Genomic DNA, 20534 nt, shown 5'->3' with positions numbered 1-20534 from the left:
TATTCATTAGTATTTAATATAATAGTTTGTCATTTAACACACATACAGACATATATTTGTTTATATATAAATATCAGTTATATAATATAATATATATGTAACATATCTAATTAAATATATCTCATATATATATATATATATCTTTAGTGAGTTTTATCCAACTGAAACTACACTAACATTAACAAACTTGTTACTGAAATGTGGGCTAAAAATCTGCAGACATTGTCAATAGGTGACAGTCCTAGTGATATCTGAGGCTGATATTGTGATCAAATTCAGAGTCAGGATATCGCTATAATCCTTCCTTTGAAGTTTAACAGAAAATGTGTCAAATTATTTCACTAAGCATGGACTATGTCAATAATTGACAACGGCCATGCTACTTTTTCAGGTTTTGATTCTTCTTGCCTCAGTTGCACTCATTGGATCTGCAATACTTTGCTTCTAGATTAGATAGCAAGTTGCTTACATCCTACTGCCATTCATGTCTATTATGGACAAAGTGGGTGTTGTAAAATAAGAGACATTGTTGAGAAGTCTCATTAAGAATCTAACAAGCTTACCTTCAACTTGGCGACACTGAAAACAAGAATGGTGAGACTTTAGAAACTTACTATAGTGCTAGGATCAGATTTGAGCTGTTTTGCATGTTAGAATTTTGGTAGGAATGTCTAAATTATATCCAACTATAGGGTTTATCATTTAGTTTTCTAGGTCTATCAGTCAGCTCCAATTAATTGCAAATCAATGGAGGAATTTATAAACTATTGCATTTCTTAGATGCAATTCATTTGTAAGAAAGATAGTAGTGCCCCCTCTACTCTGGGATTTATCTGCATTGAGATAAATAAACAAATAATCAGTTAATTGAGATCATTATCATTACATGTCATGGAATTCCTAATCGGTCTCAATATACCAATAGTTATGCTGAGGCTTAAACCATAAAAATCAATCAATCAAATAATCAGACAGTTTTGTTAGCAGTATATAGGTTGTTTATTTTTCAAGTTAGCAGTGCCTTTTTTTAATTGTTAAAGTTATTGCAGTACCTTTCATCGTCAAATAATTTATTTTAGAATTGAAGAGCTGCTTATGTTTTTGATATTAAGCATTTTTTCAGGCTCAATGTTTTTAAACATCTTTTTCTGTCTAATTACTTCCATGTTGCAGACCAAGGCAGAGAAGGCTGAGGTATGTGCTAGGATTAGTGAAGGTTATATCAGTATTGCTGTTGGAACTCATGCACTCCTTGGGAGTCAAGTGAACTACAGTAATGTGGGTCTTCTTGTGGTTGACGAGGAGCAGGTAAACATTCTATTCTCATTTTAAGATATTATGATTAATTTTAGTTTTTTCTCCCATTTTAATGTATGGAAGACCATCTGTCTTTTCAAATTGGTTTTCAGGTATAACTTCAAAGTTTGAAATTTCTAGATGGTAAGCTTAAGAGCTAAATAAATAAATTGTTTATGTATTGTTTTGCCTTTTGTTAATAAGACATTAAATCATGGGAAAATCCATGCGATATACAGGCAAGAACTATTCTGTAGGTGCATATAGATGCATACAAAATGCTTTAAATTATAAAACTGTGAATTTTTTTGACAGAAAGAGAAATATGTTGGAAAAAGATAACCAAAATCATGCTTTTAGTTGTGGCTGCAAGAGATGCATTGTATGAGAGCATACATTGAGAAATTTTGCAAACATACATTCATGCACTACACTTACCAAAGTCTATTGTAGGAGTGGAAATACCATGTAAAGAGTTTGCCTTAAACAGATTGTTTTCTTCTCCCATAGAACGATTGACACAGAGATAAGCTATGGTCTTCTACATTTTAATATTTTATGGGGACGATGGCTGCTTATGTCACTAATGAAATGTGTCTTACACCTAATCAAATTCCATGTATATGTTGTGTCTTATGGTGCCCTGTTATTCTTTTTAATTAAAATACTATTTTTTTTTCTTTTAGACCACACAGAAGGTGCAGAAAGTTTTTTTTAGTTGTTGTTTTGTTGATGATTTTTAACATGAAATAATAATGAATTGCGGCAAATACAAAACTTGAAACAATGTAAATACTAAACAGTAAACACCATGCAATATTATAGCAGAAACTTCCAGATCTAGATGTGAGAAATTATGGTTTTTTCTTCAATACAACAGCAACCCACTTTATTAATTACCCCAAAATATCTAAGTTAAACATACCCAGAATAAACCCCACTTGCTGTAATGGACTCAGACCTGCAAATGTCGAGATCTGGGTACCACATCTTTGAGTGCCAAATGCCAATGAAATGATGGAAGGATGTCTGTCACCAGGAACCTCTACAAATCAGTCTGAACCAACCCTCTTCAAAAACTGTCAAAATAGCTTCACCAAGTTTGGAACATACTTGTTAATGATTGGAGCAATTATTCTAATAAAACCACGTGTTACCTGTATAATAAACACCTCAGATCTTTCAGACTAAATATTCCAATATTGTAGGAGATGTAATCACGTGATGTACCTTTTTCCCATGATGAAGTTTAAAAGTTATAAGGGTAAATAAATGAATAAATAATAAGATATAATTATGATTATGATATGCATAATTATAATTATATAACAATTGCATTGATAAATTTAAATTATAAAAATTAATATATAAGTGAATATATATATATATATATATATACACACATACACACACACACACACACACACACACACACACACACACACATACATACATATATAATAGGAGAGATTTTTAATACTAATATTAAACTATAAACAAATTAAAAAGAATAAAATAATAATATCCTAATAATAAAATGAATAATAAATATGCTATTAAAACAATTAAATAATAAATAATAATTAATAATAATAAGCAATGATTATTTATTAATAATTTTTCTTAAGAGAAAATAAGAGGGTTTCGCTCGCTTTGCAACTTGGTCTTTTAGGTCTTCTTGAGGAGGCCTCCCATATTCATGTGATTGGTCATTCGACCATTCATCGAGAGGCCGACGTCATTTACTCGACCTTCCCTTTTGCTTGAGTGGTGGTTTATGGACAAAGGCCATCAAAATGACGTTATATCATCAAGCAAATTCATTAACTCTGATGAGAGTTGGGGTGGTGAAAGGAAATCATTCGGAGAGGTTGTAGAGGAGGTGCTCGCATTGCCTATAGACACAAGGTTTATCCTTGCAATTACTCTATGCTCAGCTTCAGCTTCTACGGATGGAACCAGATGAGGTAAGAACTTGTCTGCTACTTTGTTTGTTATTAAATCCAATCTACCTATGTCTAGGGTTATTTTTGCCAAAAAACATAGACTTAGAGACTCCACTATCTTCCTAGCAGCCGAAGATCCGTACAGTCTGCCTTCTAGTACCTTTACGATGAATGGATGTATAAAATATTGAATTTGAAGCTAAGGTATCAATATTCCTTTTGTCAGATGGTGCAAAGGGGCTTATTTATTGTTTTCTTCATAAGCCTCAATTCACAAAAAGAAATTATGTAGTAGTTTTGGAGCATCGGCTTCTCTAACTTTAGGTCCATCCCTTTGTTTGCGGATGCCAATAAGGAGGAGATCCTAGCCCTTTTGTGCCCTAGAAGGGTCATTGTTGAAAATGTTCCTCCCTATTTGTGGAGAATCCTACCTAAAACCTTAGAAATAATCAGCAAGATCATTAAAATGAAAGAATCCAGTGTTCTCCCTTGTAACAACCACTTTTTCCTTGGTGTTAACTAACAACTAACATATCAAAGAAATACAATTATACTTTATTTTCATAGGAAGACGGTTATATCAATTACGTTCAAGTGAATGAGATTAATGGTTACAATCAGTTAAACGAAAATTTCATAACTAACAATTGAAAACACCATTAATGAATTTACTTTGGAAATTTAAATCTACATACCATGGAATTTGAAACCGAAATCAATCTAGGGATGCTTCTTCAAACACCCAGGTTAGTCCACAAATACCACTTAGGATCAAATGACGATTACCATCCAATACCACTATATCAAAATCGAATGATGATTACCATCAAATACCACTATATCAATTAGGGCATCACATACCGCTTTATCAATCAGGGCATCTATTATCATTGGATCATTTAGGGCATCACATACCACTGTGCTAATTAGGGCATCCATTACCATCGGATCATTTAGGGCATCAGATACCACTGTATCATTTGGGGCGTCAGACACCACTATATCATTTAGGGCATCAGATACCACTATATCAATCCTTTTCTTCCTATTGCTAATTGTGGCAATAACATAAGATTAGAAGATATGCTCATAATCATTATTCTTATAAATGAAAGACTGAAACATCAATCCTATAGATATATTCCATATTCAGTTGGAAGGTTAACCAATCTAAATGGTTACCAATTACATTGACGAGAAAGGTTGCTTTCATTAAAGGAATATAACTGAACTCAACGATATAAATTAATTCATCATATCTTCTACTTGTATAAGTATCATAACAGTAAAAATACCTGTTACCAATAAAAGTTTGAATGCTCAACTTATTTATCTAATGCACGTTTTGACATCTCGTGGAGAGGGGAAACATTGTCAGGGGCTTAACCTCCCAACCACGGACCTCAAACTTATCCCCCCACACTTTCTTTAACTAGAAGGGCCCTCCCTACCTGGAATAGACATGGAACACCTGGTCAGCCATTGAGCAACTTGGTTCATAATCATACCACTGGACTTGACAACAGAGAATGAATTGGAGATGCATGCGCTATCAAATGATTCCTTTTAAAATAATAAATAATTGTAATCTCACATATGATTGTGTTTTCATGCTAATGCAAATTCCTTTCTCTCACCTCTTCACTCTTTTCCTTAGCTATACAGCCAGGTGAATCCTAGGTGTTTGAATCTCAGATCAACTAGCTCTTTCTGTTGATCCTCAACTGATATAAGAATATTATATGTTTTTCAGCAAATCACATTTTTGTGACTTGAGAATATAATCTTAAGACTTGCATAATAAATACCATTTGATTTTGACATTTAGTAGTAAAATAAAGATGTGAAATCATATCATGAACAATTGGTCTTGACTTATCATGAGAAGTTGTAACTTAAGGAGCAACTACTCAATGATATCAAACAAGGATGTTGTATGACATTTCAGAAATCTGTATCTTACTGTTGTAAATACAATGTAGTGGTATCTGATAAAAGCATATTATAAATTGATTGGATATGGTAAGGCAACCACATAACCTGGTAAGTTCAGAAGTATTGGAGCCTTGGCTGGACGCTATTTATCAGTTCCTTAACGGAAATAAACTTCAAACACAGATCTCAGTGTGATTACCATTCACGTCTTCCAGCAAAAGTATTCAATTAAATGGGAAAATTATGGCAAGGAAATGTGCAGAGGAAAAGAACGTGCGGAATAATGCAGAGAGATATCGTGAGAATATATGACTGCATGGTCTCTCATGGCTTCATAATTTAAAGAAGTATTCGAAAAAGCTTTTGGCTTCCAAGAAGCCATAACTTAAAAAGAAAAGACTTGGCTTCTTGAACGCCAATATTCCAAATATGCATTTCAGTTTCTAGCAAGAATTTGAATAAACATGGAAAAAGATTTGAAGGTTATAAATCAAGGATAATTACAATATATTTATCTACTCGCACATAGATGTGTTTATGAGGTGACATCATATTATTTATTTTATCCAAGGTCGTATCTATTATTAAGTATATCTAAATACATGCTTTATTTGGAAGATTATTTTATATTTTTGTACATGTATTTAAATGTTCGTATTAAATAGATAAAATCTAATATAAAAATAATATTATGATGTCACCTTTAATAATTTATATCTATGTACGTATATAAATATGTATTATAATGATGTGGTGAAAAAGTCAATCAAAAGCCATTTGAGGTATGCATTATTTTTAATTAATTAAAAATAACTAATATTTTAAATGTTTATTTAATAGCTCATGCGTGTCTAATGTGTGTATCTTGTTATGTAGTCCCTAGGTACTCAACCATGGTGATTCATGATTCATACCCATTTGCCCAATGATGGTGATACTCTTATGCCCAATTCTTTTCTGACAATGCTTTCACCCCTTTGACATGCTCTTTACAAGGAAATTCTACGCAGTTAAATCATATTACCATAACAAATTATTAATCATAAATAATCATAACGGCTAATTGCCTTTTCAATTCCATGAATTCATGATAAATAATCAACTAGCTTGTTATCTTCATATGAAATTATGACTAACCATCTTATTATTTCACAGGATTATAACAAATTTAACTGTCAACTGACTTCATGTGAACCTCAACGGCTATATGAACATTTTAAATTGGGTTGAAAATTGGGATGTAACATCCCTCGTATGGACTAGAATACTCGTTGCTTTTAACCCGAGAATTGATCTTCTTGAGGTCTTGAGGATTGAATTGGAAGATGAATTTGTTTCTTTTCCCCTTGAAGTCCTTGGTGGGCTTAGTGCTTACTTTCTCTGTCAAAGAGAAGGGGACCAAAGGCAGAATCACCCTTTGTTGAAAAAGGGCAAGGCTCTTAGTTCCCATAATTTTGATGAAAATCTCATTTTTGTTCAAAACCTTAAAGTTAAGGAGCAAATGAAATTTGTTTCCGAAGTCAAAGATAAGAATACTGATGAAGTTCTTAAGATCTTAGACTAGATGGTGAGGGGGGAAATTATGCCCTAGAACCTAAAAAAGATTAGGAGCCCATACCTATAGAAGATACTCATAGAGATGCTATGGCCGATTAATTAAAAGAGCTTAAAGAAGCCCTAAGGTAGACTTACTTCCCTAAGAAGGTGTCACAATTATTAATGGGGATTACCCTCATAAGGATGGTCCTCAAAATCACACGAGCATTAATACCCAACAATCGGCTGTCAATAAGATTAGAGTGCTCTCTAAGACTAGGAAGAGAATGGAGGACATTATATATTGAATGGGAGGAAGTAGAATCCTGTTACATCCCAATTTTTGACCTAGCTTGAAATATCGACGTTGAGGTTCACATGAAGTCAGTTGGCAGTTTAATTTGATATAATCTGGCGAAATGGTAAGATAGTTAGTCGTTATGATTTCAAGTGAAGATGACATTCTAGTTATTCGTTAATCACGAATTCATGGAATTAAGACAAAAGGTTAACTAATATGATTATTTATAATTTATAATTTAATTACAGATAAATTCCTTGTAGGGAGCTTGTCGAAGGGGTGCAAGCATTGTTAGAAAAGAATTAGGCAGGGCATCACCATCATTGGACAGACAGGTAGAGGACCAAGTGATTTGTAACAGGACTCATCTCTGGAACTACATGAGTTGTTAATAATTTAATTAAATTTAATTAAGTTTAAATATAAACGTATTCTTAAAAGATTTTAAATTATCTTTCATTGTATTATTTTTTATAATAGTTTATATATGTGCATTTGAATATAAAAATGTTTTGGCATCTTTATATGTTAATAAATTAATAGAATGATTTTTTAAAAGTACTTATAAGATTTTAATAATTTTTGAATTATAATAATATTTGTGTTATTTTCACTTTCCAGCTCTATTATTTCTAATTTAATATTCTTTAATGTTAGCACTTAGTCATCGATTTAAACATTAAATAATATTAATAAAATAAAACCTTTCATCTTTCACCTTCGATTTAGTATATCTTCCTTTTCATTTTTCTTCTCCAACGGATGGAATGCAAATCGAAATTGAGATCTTGTAACGACAGGAAGCCGTAAGGTCAAGTTTAATTTAATAAATATGCTGGCCTTGTTGTCTATTGGGAGGGGAATATCCGTCTTCCTTTCATTCTGAAAAACGTCTACAACCCTGCTCAGCCACGGTACCCATAACACCATTATACTCTCATCTTTGTATTGCTAGTTATTGTTTGTACCTGTGGAAATCTGAAGGAAGCAACTGAGCATAGATATAGTTAACCTGACTGTGTAGCCGTGAGTTAAGTAAGGACGTGTTTGAAGTTTATTTTCCATATTTCATTTACAGATTCTTGTACTTTATGAGTCAGGGTTTTGATTCAAACCTTATGTAATACTTCAGATTGTAACAATCACGCTGTTTACATATTTTGAATTCCTGTTAATGCCTTATAGTCTACATCCATGAATTGCTTATTGAACAGTTGGGTGAATGATAGAGAATGCCGACTGTGACAAAATTAAAGTTTGATTGCTCTTTTCTTTCTCAAAGTAATACTGTACGCCATTACTTGTAATTTTCTTTTGATAATTCCATCATCAAATCATGTTAAACTTTGCATGTGGAATTGTAAATCGTACTTGGATGGTCTTTCCTTCACAGGCAAAGTTAATATTCAAATTAATGATTGATACAGAGAAATATAAGTATCTTTAGTATAATCTATTAGTGATGTAGTAGAGAATATTTTGTGAGCATTCAAAATGGTTAGTGAGTGCAATGAGTTGTTCTTTTCTAGTTTGCAAGTTGGATATAATATGAGTTCATCTGCTGTATCTGTGTGTATTGAGAATTTGTTTTCAAGGATATAGATATTGAAAATTGGTTGAAGATATAAGCGTAGGAGAAAAGTAAGAATGTTGCCGAATTTAGAATGGCCAGTCGTGTTTTCTTTCTAATGCAACTGTTGAATCAAGAATGTTCAATGTGTCTCTTTTTCATTAATATAATTGCAGACTGAATCGGGGTGGTCAGTAAAAGAATTCTAGTTCTTGAAAATTGCCTCAAACCATAAATGTTTCTTTATTCATAAGAGAGTATTAAACATGTATAAAAGATATGGATATGCAATGAAAAACTGTGATTAACTAATTCAGTTCAGAATGTATTACAAACATTCATACCCTGCAAGAGTGAAATTATTAATATTAAACAAGCACCTGGAAATCACGGGCTTGGAGGCCTGATGAGGTTGAGGGGGCGTGAGGAAAGATTCATCAACAATAAGAACCAGTAATATCAGTTATGACATTTTAATATATATCATTTAATATGAATTAATAATAGCTCATGCATATTCTTGTTATGATGATCTCCTACTACCAAGTTGTATGGCGTGTTATATATCATGATGCCCAGTGAATGGTAAGATGTTCCCTGTTAATTTCGGGTAGGGAGGGCCTTTCTTGTTAGAGATCGTGTGGGGATATATATTGTGGTCCGAAGTTGGGTGGTAAAGCCCCTGGCAATGTTTCACCTCTCTCAAGATGTCAGATATGCGTCAAACAGAGATAAGTCATGAAATCAATTGTTTAGCGGAAACAGGTATGATCATTTTTGTTTATGAGAAGGTAAGATTAAATTGAAGTATTTCATTGTTATCATCATTTTACTTCATATAAATGAATACTGAATATAAGTAATTATCTTATCTTGAGAAATTGTCACAGATAAGCAATCGGAAGGAAAAGAAATCCGAAGCCCTAATTGATTGTGTGACAGCTGGAACTTTAATTGATATGGTGGTATTGGAAGCCCTAATTGAATCCGTGGTATCGAAAACCCTAGTTGAATCCGTGGTTGCGAAAGCCCTAAATTGAAATCTGTCGTCGCGAAAACCCTAGATAAAATCCGTTGTCGCAGAAGCCCTAAATTGAATCCGTGGTCGCAGAAGCCCTAAGTCGTAAAGCAGTACCAGAAGCCCTAAATAAACTGATGGTAATTGATGCCCTAATTGGTAAGATGATATGTGATGCCCTAATTTAAGTTATATTGGTATTTAGTGGTATTCATCAAATGATTTTTGAGATAGCAGTCAATTTGAGAAATTGTTATAGTGTATTTGTGGACTAACCCAGGTGGTTGCAGAAGCATGCTTAGATGATTTTCAGTCTCAATTTTTTTGAGGTATGTGACTTCAATTTTTGAAGTAATTTCATTAAAAGGTATTTCAAGTATTTAGTTAAGAAATTTTTGTTTAATTGACTTTAACGGTAAATCTTCTTCACATGAACATGAATGATGTAACTGCCTTCTTATGAAATCAAAGTTATAACCGTATTCTATGCATATGTTAGATGTTAATTTAGACCTGGAAAATCTGGATGTTACAAATCCACCCTATATGAATTGCTCAAATCTAATGGTGGTTCTTTCCCGATGTTATCTCAAGCTTCCTTAGAGAAGGCCATCCCTAATATTGGGGTGACCTCTACTTTTGACCCTAAGGTAGAGGTGCTGGAGGATGGGAGGGGATGCCTAGTCCCTTGAGTTTGATTGGTTTGATTAGAATGAGGTGGAGCATAGGGATGCTTTTGAAACCATCAAGGATGCTTATGAGTTAGATGACTCTCTCCAATTTCTCCTTGATTGTGATCCTGATAACGTCTACCCCTAAGGCCTAACCACTCTACCAAAAGACTGACCTAGTGGTGAGGGTGACTACCTAGGCTGTTAAAGGTGGCATTACAGGGCACATCTCAATTCTTTTGAGGGTGGGGACTGTTAGGAATAAGGTGTCTCAACCTTGGATAATTCCTATTCTTATTATTTGTTTTGTAAAATGTATTTCTTGCAAATAATGTTGATGTGTCGGCATCTTGAATTGTGTATAAGGAGATTATCGCTAAAACAGTTATGACAGATTCCTATGACACGTAAGAGTTATGTTAGGAAGATTCTATGACAGGTGAAGACATGTGGCAACTGATAAATTTAAGTATTGTACACTCGACCCCAATAGTGGGGTTTTTTTAGGGTTCCTATTTTCTCGGAGAATGGTAAAACCCTAATACGGTTACCTTTGGGAGCAGCCCTAAAAGTGAATCGCATGTTATAAGCGTTTTTAGGGTTGCAAAGAGGAGGGATGCGAGAAAGTGTATTGTTGGTACTGTGAGTTGTTACTAGTGTCTTCTGTTGTCACTGTTGAACTTGCATTGCAAGTGTATTGTAACCTTGTGTTGAAGATAATACATTGTGCAGGTTCTGAAGGGGTGGGGTTGTTTTACCGAAAAGTTTTTCCCCACCGGCAAATCTTTGTGTTATGTGTTTCTTTCTCTATCTATTTTCTTTATGCTTGGTTGGCTGAAATATTGTTGTTTACATGATATTGAATCTATAAGTGTAAAAGATTTTAATAGGATTTGCACCATACTTCTCTTAAGAGATTAGTGTAGGAAGCTGTTTCCGCACCTTAGTTTCCTTACAGGGACCATCCGCCAACTATGTAGATACCAGACATGTGGCCACCAGGGCACATCCTGCACTCAGAGACCTTACAGTTCACTACTCTCAGAAAGTCTTGACCTTGAGACCTCAACTTTGATACCACTGAGGCCTCTGCCACAGACTCTTCCATAGACCTTTCCAAAATCAGCAAAATCGCTAACATAAATCATTACAATAAATAGCCAACCTAATATTGGATAACTGAGTTTCCCTTCTTTGTAGATAGAGACACACTAAGAAGAACTACAAAAACCCTCCAAACTATTGTAGATGAACACATAGATCAAAAACTCATGTGGACTTGGGAGGCCAATGATGATCCGAGTTGTCTTGCTATGGACTTGTAAGTTGAGTCTAGGTGATTCTTTCTTCAATGATTTGCAAGTATTTCCAATGACTTGCATGAGTCTGTGAGTGAGAACCATAAGTTTAATATGTTTTATGTATTCTCCTTGTGGGTGTTTTGAAACTTCAAAGATCATTGGGTATATGTTACTTGAATAGGTTAAAGCCCTTGATATGTTCATGGGATGTCTTGGTGATGTTGGTGTTAAAAGATCTTTGGCATGCTTGTGAGGATTGATAAGAAGGTAAGGAGTCAAGTTGGAGTTAGGTTGAGTTGTGAATGTGGGAGTAGGAACAAGGGGTTTAAGGAGTTATGTAGATTGGAGAGAGAGTCCATTACCTATTTACCTTGTGGCCTGACCCATATTGGAGATTGGCTATTGCCCACCTAGACTACTTTGGACTTTTCTTTGTCCTAGTTCAATCCTTACTTGCATCAAATCCTAACTATCATCTAACTCTCATTTTAATCGTACCCTAAAGCGTAAGCTTAACAATAACCATTACAATGAGGTATACCTTAATTCTAATAATGATCCCAATACAATATAATTATATATTAAAATTTATATAATGTCTTCCATGTTGTGCCATGACTACTACTAGCTCCTATATATATATATATATATATATATATATATATATATATATCGAGAGTAATCCTTCTCAAGATGCCTATTTCATAAATTTTCAAGGTTTGTGTTTGCGTTAGGGTTGGTAGAAATAGGAAACCATGTTAAATAGATAGCACATTGAGAAAGGTTAAATAGTGAATATTTTGAAATCATGAAATTAAATTTGTAAGTTATGTTTGGAAACCATGTTCCCTTTTGGTTGAATGCCTATTAATGACACGAACCATAAGAAAAATATTAAATGTAACCCAAACCCAACCATAACCTTATTAATAACCTTAACACTAACCCTAATACAACATATAACCTAACTATTAGCCTAACATGAACCTTTAGTGTAACAATAGCACTAAGCTTGACAATAACCTTAACCTTAACAATGTGGCCAACCTTGACCATAATAGCAGTAGCAGCCCTAATGCAAACCCAACCATGACATTAATACTGATTGTAAATGTAACTAAAACCCAACTATAACCATAATAGTAACCCTTATGCCATCTATTTTAAAAAATAAAAATAATAGGATGTCTTCCATGTAGCGTTGCAATTGCTAGTAGCTTGTATATATATATATTATGCCGAGAGTAATCCTTTTCGAGGTGCCTATTTCACATTAAAATCCTTGCAACTTGATGAAAATAAGCCCCTCGAGGACTACTTCTTTGATACACTCTTCTCCATCATCAATGCTCTTGCACAGTCCATTATTGATCTGTTTCTCCTTTCAGCTATCCCAATCTAAGGAGGGGTCCTTGGTGCTGACATCTGTCCTTTTGATTCCTCTGTCATTGTAGAATGTATTGAACTACTTGGAAATGAATTCACTACCTCAGTTAGATCTCAAGCACTTCAGACTCTTCCCTGTTTCTTTTTCAACTCTGGCTAAATAAGAACAAAGTTTTGTAAACATTTATAAACTTATGATGTTGTTGTTATACATTTTAATGTTTGCAACTACAATGATATATCATTTATTGAGTGTTTGAGATTCATATGATGCACAATGTATCAATTATGGCTCTTATGTTCTTTAAATGCATTAATTTCTTTTTGTTTTGATATAAAATTACGTTTTTCCTTTTTATGGAGTCTTTGCCGAGTCTTTTTGCATGTCTTTCGTAATTCTGAGTCCGAGTCCAATTTTTTTGGGTTACCGAGTCCTTGTCTTTAAACCATGGATGAGCATGATGCCCAAAAACTGACTGCAAAATACCATGGGTTGAAGAGTATAACGCATCTGTTTATTGGAAAAAAGTGTAAAATCCTAAATCAAAAATCCCACGTGAACTTTGCATATTAGAGAAATCAGAAACTATTGTTGAGGTGGATAAATCGATCAAACCCAAACATGTTTTTGTTAGAAGTAGATAATACTGAGGGGTTGGGGGTGAATCAATATTCTACAAACTTTTGCCCACAGCTGGATATTGTTAATTACTTTATAACTTGCATATGAAAGTAAACCAACAATGCTGAATAGTAAATATAACCATACACAAAGAGAACTCATAACACCATTATTTGTTAACTAGGGAAACCCTGGCCAGGGGAAAACCCTGGTGGGGATGATGCCCACTAGATGATCCACTAAACAAAAGAATCCTGTTAAGGATATTGACCTTGTTAGGAGTCTATGAAGTACATATAGTGTCTCGAGTCCTTGTTAGAGGACTAGGCCTTGTTAGAAGCCTCAACCCTATTAGGAGTTGCTTCAACCCTGTTAGGAGTTGGTAGATCAAGTACAATGTATGCATGAAGAGTCCACTGCCTTAACATGCAATAAGCAATAAAGTTCTTCACAAGTTTAGGTATATATACAATACTTTCTCACTACTGAAACTCACACTTTCTCTGGTCATACATCAGATCTTGCATCGCATAAGGCTCGCATATCTTTCAAGCTATCTTCACAATAGTTTGCATGTCATACATCTTTCACATGAACATCACATTTTTGCGCAAGATAAGATCTCTACTTTTATCTCGCAAATTAACAAATCTCTGCTCAGTTGGCCTTCATGTCTTCACATGCTTGACATAATATAAAATCGCTTATGGATTAATATCCACAATGTTGGCTCATCATGACATAGTAATTATTTTGTTATCAAAATAATTCCTTAAGTTGTACAACTCATATTTTTGATATGCTTTGTTTTGTTCTGTCAAAAACCTGAACTGGTATTGTAACTGTAACTTGCGCCGTACTGCCTGTATACATCCGCGCACTAACTTACGTCATAACATTGTCAAAACTCTACCCTGAACTGCGCATGAGATAACTCGAATTGTGTCGTTCGTACACATCACATCTGTCTTTGTACTACTGCAAACTATCTAACAATTAGACAAATTTCTAATTGTAAATACAAAAATTAAATGCTGAATATATGTTGCCATAAATGACAACTCTCTAGACATCTAACTGACCATATTGCCAACAATCTCCCCCTTTGGCATTGATGGCAACATTTGGGAAAATTGGCTAAGTCCCAAATTGATGTCATACAAAACAAAACAGATAAAAGTAACTACACAAAATCGCCTTCAAAACATAACAATTTTATTCATGTTTTGATGGATCATTACATTCCTTATCACTCCTTACATTGATGCATAAGTGTACTCCCCCTTACATATCATATACAATTTCCTACACATATACTCCTCCTTATTACATACAATTTTCTTTACATATATTACTCCCCCTTAGACATCAATGGCAAAGGTGTCAAAAACTGTAAACAAAAGCTCTGTGGCTTGCTGGTGATCAACTTGATATCTTGGAAAAAAATCTACATACTCAAGTGTCAGTCTTTCAACTTCCTTTTTCCAATTCTCCTTAACTGTATCAGAGATATTGACCAATGCACAAAGTGCATAGGATGCCATTTCAACCGCGCTCAAATCAGTATAGGCAAATTTTTCATAGGAGACCCTTGCTGCAAGACACTTCTCCAATTGCCTTTGCAAAATGCTGATTTTAGGTGACAAGATTTCTCTAAGGGTAGAGAACCTTTTGATTACCTTTTCCTTGTCAGACTTTGTGCCTCTGATTGCACTATGGATCTTCTCAACTTCAGTTCCAAAATCTTCAATGCTGGCCTCTGGAAACTGTAACCTTGTAGTGAGTGTATTAAGTTCACTCAACTAATCCTTTAATTGATTCTCAAACTCTGTCAGATATTTGTATGATAGTGTGCACTGTCCATACAACTTCTTACCTTTATCAATATGCTTTCTTAACTCCTTGATGCATACATCAAGTGCCTTTAAGTCATTCCTTACATTCATGCGCATTGTATCAAAAGTGATGCATCATGCTTTGGCTGTGCTTGTGCTGAAGCAACTTCAAACAAGGTTGTGAATTCTTCATCAAAAGACTTCACCTATTCTTTAGCCTTTGACTGCAAGTCTGGAATAGTTACAGTTGTAGTAACTGTCTTCTGCATTCTCTCTAGGACTTCAGTTAATGTCTTTGCCAAAGACTTCACTGATTCATTCTTTTCAAATAACTTGCTCAACGAGCTCATTAACCCTTTCTGGTCATCATCATCATCAGATAGTGATGTCAATAGCTTGATTGCTGATGATGGGCTAGCTGCAGGTGCTGCAATAGGTACAATTGCTGGGGCTACATAAGGTATGTCAGCCTCATGTTGATATACTACCTTCCCAAGTTTTGACTCCACATGTTTCAATCTAGGCAAGAGTGCTGATTCTTGCATCACAATCTTCCACCTTCGTTTTAGCTCAAGATCTTCTTCTGTTTTCTTCCTTTTCTTTTTCTCTTGCTTCTTTTTCTTTTCCTCTTCTTTCCTCTTTTCCTCTTCTCTCTGTTTCTTTTTTGTATCCTTTCTTCTTCTCCTTTCCTCTCTGTTTCTTTCTTCCTTTCTTCTTCTCTCCTTTCTTCTTTCCGCATCTCCTTTGCCTATTTCTTCTTTTCCTCTTCTTCTTCCTCATCAGAGCTAGAGTAGGTAGTGATATTGCCAACAATGTTTGATTCATATTGAGAAAATGGATTTTCTTTGGTGTCCATTGTTATGTGAGTACTATCCACTTGCACGGATTTAGTACCCATAACTATGTGAGGAGGTGATGGGACTAGCTCTGTCTCTTCAACATCTTTTTCATCATTGGATGGTTTACTTGCTTGTACATATATTGGGCTCACTAGTTGTGATTACGCACTTACTTCTGCCATAGAAGTCATATGTTTTACTATGGCTTCCTTTGTCTTCTTAACTTCTTCATAATTGCCTCCCATCAGAAAAATTGCTCTTCTTTTGTTCCTTAGCAAGGGCTTAATGAATTTTATCCTTGGTTCTACTGCTTCCATGCATGTATTGTTAGTTTACACCGTGAAGCATAATTCATCTTTGTACTTCTCCACCATAGAGGGAGGTATTCTATACCTTTGTTTCATCTTAGTCTGAAAACTCTTCATCATCCGGTCTATGTCACTGTCTTTGACATTTTCCAACTTTTCCCTGTAGCACTGTGTCACGAACTTCATTGCACACTCATTGCTTTCCCAATTTGTCATTCTTGGGAACTTCTTGGTTGCATAGAAGAATACATGTGTCAATAGAGACTCAAATCTAAAGATTGCATTCTTAGTCTTCTTCAGTTTTGCAATGTTGTCCAATAATTAAGGTTTGACTATCTTGCATAGGTTCACTTTTCTTCTCTCAACTACCATTACATAGGCTGTATGTAAGAATCCGGTTGGTACCAAGTTAACCCTTGAACCATGGTTAAGCTTGTACCCTAAAATTTTACTTAACACTTTGACTCCTTTGTCTTGAATCATGTCCAACTTCATATTTCTGACCTTGTCGGTGGAACTTTCAAACCTCAAACAGTCAATTGAATCGAATATCAAACATTTCTCAGACACCATCTCTGAAATAGTAGTGCTGAAATCCAATATCGAGGCAGTTATTGAACAACTTGATGGGCTAGATAAAATCAAGGATCAACAGACTAAAATGGCTACAATACACTCTTCTCTGATTACGGAAATGGAACAGAAGGTAAAATCATGGGCTTCACTTTGCACCAATACTGATACTACTACTCCGAGACTGAGTATGGACAAGATTGTTCAAGGTAAGATTGATGATGAGCGAGTGCGGCAGGCATGTGAGCTCAACTTGCGTGTTCGTGGTCTTACACCCACTTTTGACTCTACTCCTGCTGGACATTCCTTTCTCTCTAATCAACTTGGCATTTCAGACTTTACCTTCGATAGATGTTGGTTTGGTGCGGGGGACATCCTTTTTATCAGATTCTTCGCTTTTCCAGATAGGCTTCGTGCCCTTAGAGCGAAGAGAAAGTTATTCTCTCTCCCCTCTAAAATTTATCTGGACGAAGATCTTACTAAGGCACAAGTTACAGAACTCAAACAAGCTTGGGGTATTGTGGCAGAGGCTAAGCGTGCTGGGAAATGGGCTGTTATTAGGAATCTTAGAGCGGTGGTTCGTGATTCTCCCCCTGCTGGTTGGGTAGAGAGGACAACCTCCAAATCAGCGTGACGGTTTCGTGATTCTTCTCTTTTCCAGATAGGCTTCGTGCCCTTAGAGCGAAGAGAAAGTTATTCTCTCTTCCCTCTAAAATTTATCTGGACGAAGATCTTACTAAGGCACAAGTTACAGAACTCAAACAGGCTCGGGGTATTGTGGCAGAGACTAGGCGTGCTGGGAAATGGGCTGTTATTAGGAATCTTAGAGTGGTGGTTCGTGATTCTCCCCTTGCTGGTTGGGTAGAGAGGACAACCTCCAAATCAGCGTGACGGTTTCAACAACAGTCTGACAAGAGGAGACCTTCTCTTCTTGTCAACTGCTGGAATAGTAATGACTCTTTATGGTCATTACCCGGTCTTTTTTAAGATGTGGTGGGGTCCTCAAATATTTTGGCCATTACTGAGACTCACGAGAGCCCTGTGCGCCTTCTTCTAGGTTATCAGTGGTTGTTAGTGTGTAGGGATGAGGTCCGGACTTCTGGTGGGGTTTGTGGGTTTGGGGGTGTTGCTTGTTTGGTTTGAGATGATATCTTTAGTGTTACTTCTATTGTGCACTTTGATGCCTATGCCAGATTTATGTGGGTCCGGATTGATTGGCGGAAATATCAACAGAGAGACATTTTTATTGCTGTTTGTTATTTTCCTCCGACCTCCTCTCCCTATGCCATTCATGACCTTGAGAATGGAGATCCCTATTTTAACCTTTAGGAGAGTATGTTACAGTTCAAGGCTTTGGGTGATATTATTATTCTTGGAGACTTCGATGCTCGAACCAAGGATTGTCAGATCCCTTTACATGATTGTGGCTTTGATTCGAACTACACTTCTGAGTTAGATCCAACTACTATGGGCCTGCAGCGCACCTCAAAGGATGTTCTTGGGCCGTTCTCTGTTTATGGTTGCCACCTCCTCTAGCTCTGTGAGTCTTCTGGGTTGTTGATTCTGAATGGTTTATCCTTCCTTCCTGGATCGAACCTCTTTACCTGCTGGCCGCACTGTGGTGGTGCGAGTGTTGTTTTCTATGTCATTTCCTCTCATTCTTTCATTTCTTCCATTCGCAGTTTCACCATTTTGCGTCTCCCCTTGGCCGATCATGCTCTTCTTAGCATTTCTATTTGCGTTTCACCCCATCCATCCTCGCCTTTGCTCTGCCTGGCTGGTATTGTCTCCCTTCCTACCCGTTTTCATTACCCTAAGAGTGATGGTGAGCTTTTTACGTATCACCTTAGGAGACTTCTGTCACCCGCAAGCTTTAATGAGTCGCTTGCTGCCTCAAACATGTTTGATTCGCTTGCCTCTGCCATATGGGATTCTACTCTCCTTTCTATTCCCCACCGTTCCCCTCTCTCTCACAGAGCTAATCGTCGAAATACTTGTTCTATGAATAAATGGTTTGATGCTGAGTGCAAAGCTTTCCATCGCTCTGTTCGTGTCACCTTTGAGGCTCAGTCTCTTGCCTTTACCCATCTACGCCTTTCGTACCTCTATTTTCTTCGTCATAAGAAACGTTCCTTTGCCTCCATTCAGTGCAAATCTCTTTGCTCCACGCTTATTCAGAATCCCCAGATCTTCTGGCGTACCCTTTTCCCTTGTTGCTCCCCCCTGTCCTCCACTCTCGACTATCGCTCTCTGTCCTCCCATATCACTATGCTTTATGACATTCCTAGACAGCCTCCTCTCCACTCCACTCCACCTCCTCACTGCCACTTGTTCACCTATTCTAGTATTATGGAGCCCATTAGATCTTTGAGATGCAATAGAGCAACAGATGAATAGGGTTTCCAAGCAAAACTTTTCAAACTTGGTGCTTCAGTTCTTGGATCTTACCTTCCTACACTCTTTAATAGAGTGGTTTGCATTGGGTTCCATCATTCCTGGTCTAGATATGTGGTTTACCCTATTCACAAGTCTGGGCCTGCTTCTGATCCAAGTAATTACAGAACTATTATGATAGGTCATACTTTTGCCAAACTTTATGCCACTGCTCTGAACACCATGTTATCGAGTGAGCTTGATAGACGGGGTTGTAGGGCTATAGGACAGGTTGGTTTTCGGGCAAACTATCAGACTATGGATCATGTTTTTATACTGCGAGCTATCATTGAGGAGGCTAGACACCGCTCTCAGAAGGTCTATTGTTGTTTTGTGGACTTCCATAAGGCTTTCGATTCCGTTCCTAGGTTGGCTTTATTTTAGCGACTTTAGGAGATTGGGATCTCAAATATGTTACAGACTGCTATTATGAGGCTTTATGAGAAGGTAATTGGTAGGGTCAGGACTCCGAAGGGCTCTTTTGATCCGATTCAGAGCACCATTGGAGTGAAGCAGGGTTGTCCTCTTCCTCCTACACTGTTTGGTTTGTATATTGATGAGTTGGAGGATTTCCTTATGAAATCCTCTCAATCGGGAGATGGGTGTTATTTGCATTAGGTTTTGATCTCTATTCTCCTCTTTGCTAATGATGTGGTTCTCTTGGCTTCTTCTCCTGACAGCTTACAGAGACTCCTTGATGGTCTGGCTTCTTTTTGTGCTCAGCGGTAGCTTGTTGTCAATTTGTCTAAGACACGTGTTATAGTCTTTAACTGTTTAAAGACCTCTCACCTTCATTTCTTCTTTTAGGGGCAGGAGGTTGAGATTACTCCCTCTTATATGTATCTTGGTGTGAAGTTCTCGGGATTGCGTTTCAGTTTGAGACCTGTTATTTAGTCCAGAGTTAGTAAGGGTATGGGTTCCCTGGCTTTGTTGGAGAGACAATGCTTCAGGCATCATTTTCAGG

General features: G+C 36.1%; 1 protein-coding gene across 2 annotated transcripts in view; it reads left to right on the top strand.

Moving 5' to 3' along the window:
• LOC149540842 (DEAD/DEAH box helicase) overlaps positions 1–20534 on the top strand; it is a 192886-nt gene that overhangs the window by 55062 nt on the left and 117290 nt on the right. For both annotated transcript variants that reach the window (XR_016356446.1, XM_089801908.1), the window contains exon 4: positions 1174–1308. Coding sequence is in view for 1 of the 2 variants with exons in the window: in XM_089801908.1 (XP_089658034.1) it covers positions 1174–1308 (135 nt within the window). In the remaining variant the exon portion in view is untranslated. The remainder of the gene's footprint in view (positions 1–1173; positions 1309–20534) is intronic.

The sequence above is a fragment of the Cupressus sempervirens genome, chromosome 9 (assembly GCF_028749045.1).
Source record: "Cupressus sempervirens isolate cs-2001-9-10 chromosome 9, ASM2874904v1, whole genome shotgun sequence".
Taxonomy (NCBI): domain Eukaryota; kingdom Viridiplantae; phylum Streptophyta; class Pinopsida; order Cupressales; family Cupressaceae; genus Cupressus; species Cupressus sempervirens.
Note: the sequence above shows the minus strand (reverse complement) of the source record. Positions and strands in the feature narration are given on the sequence as shown.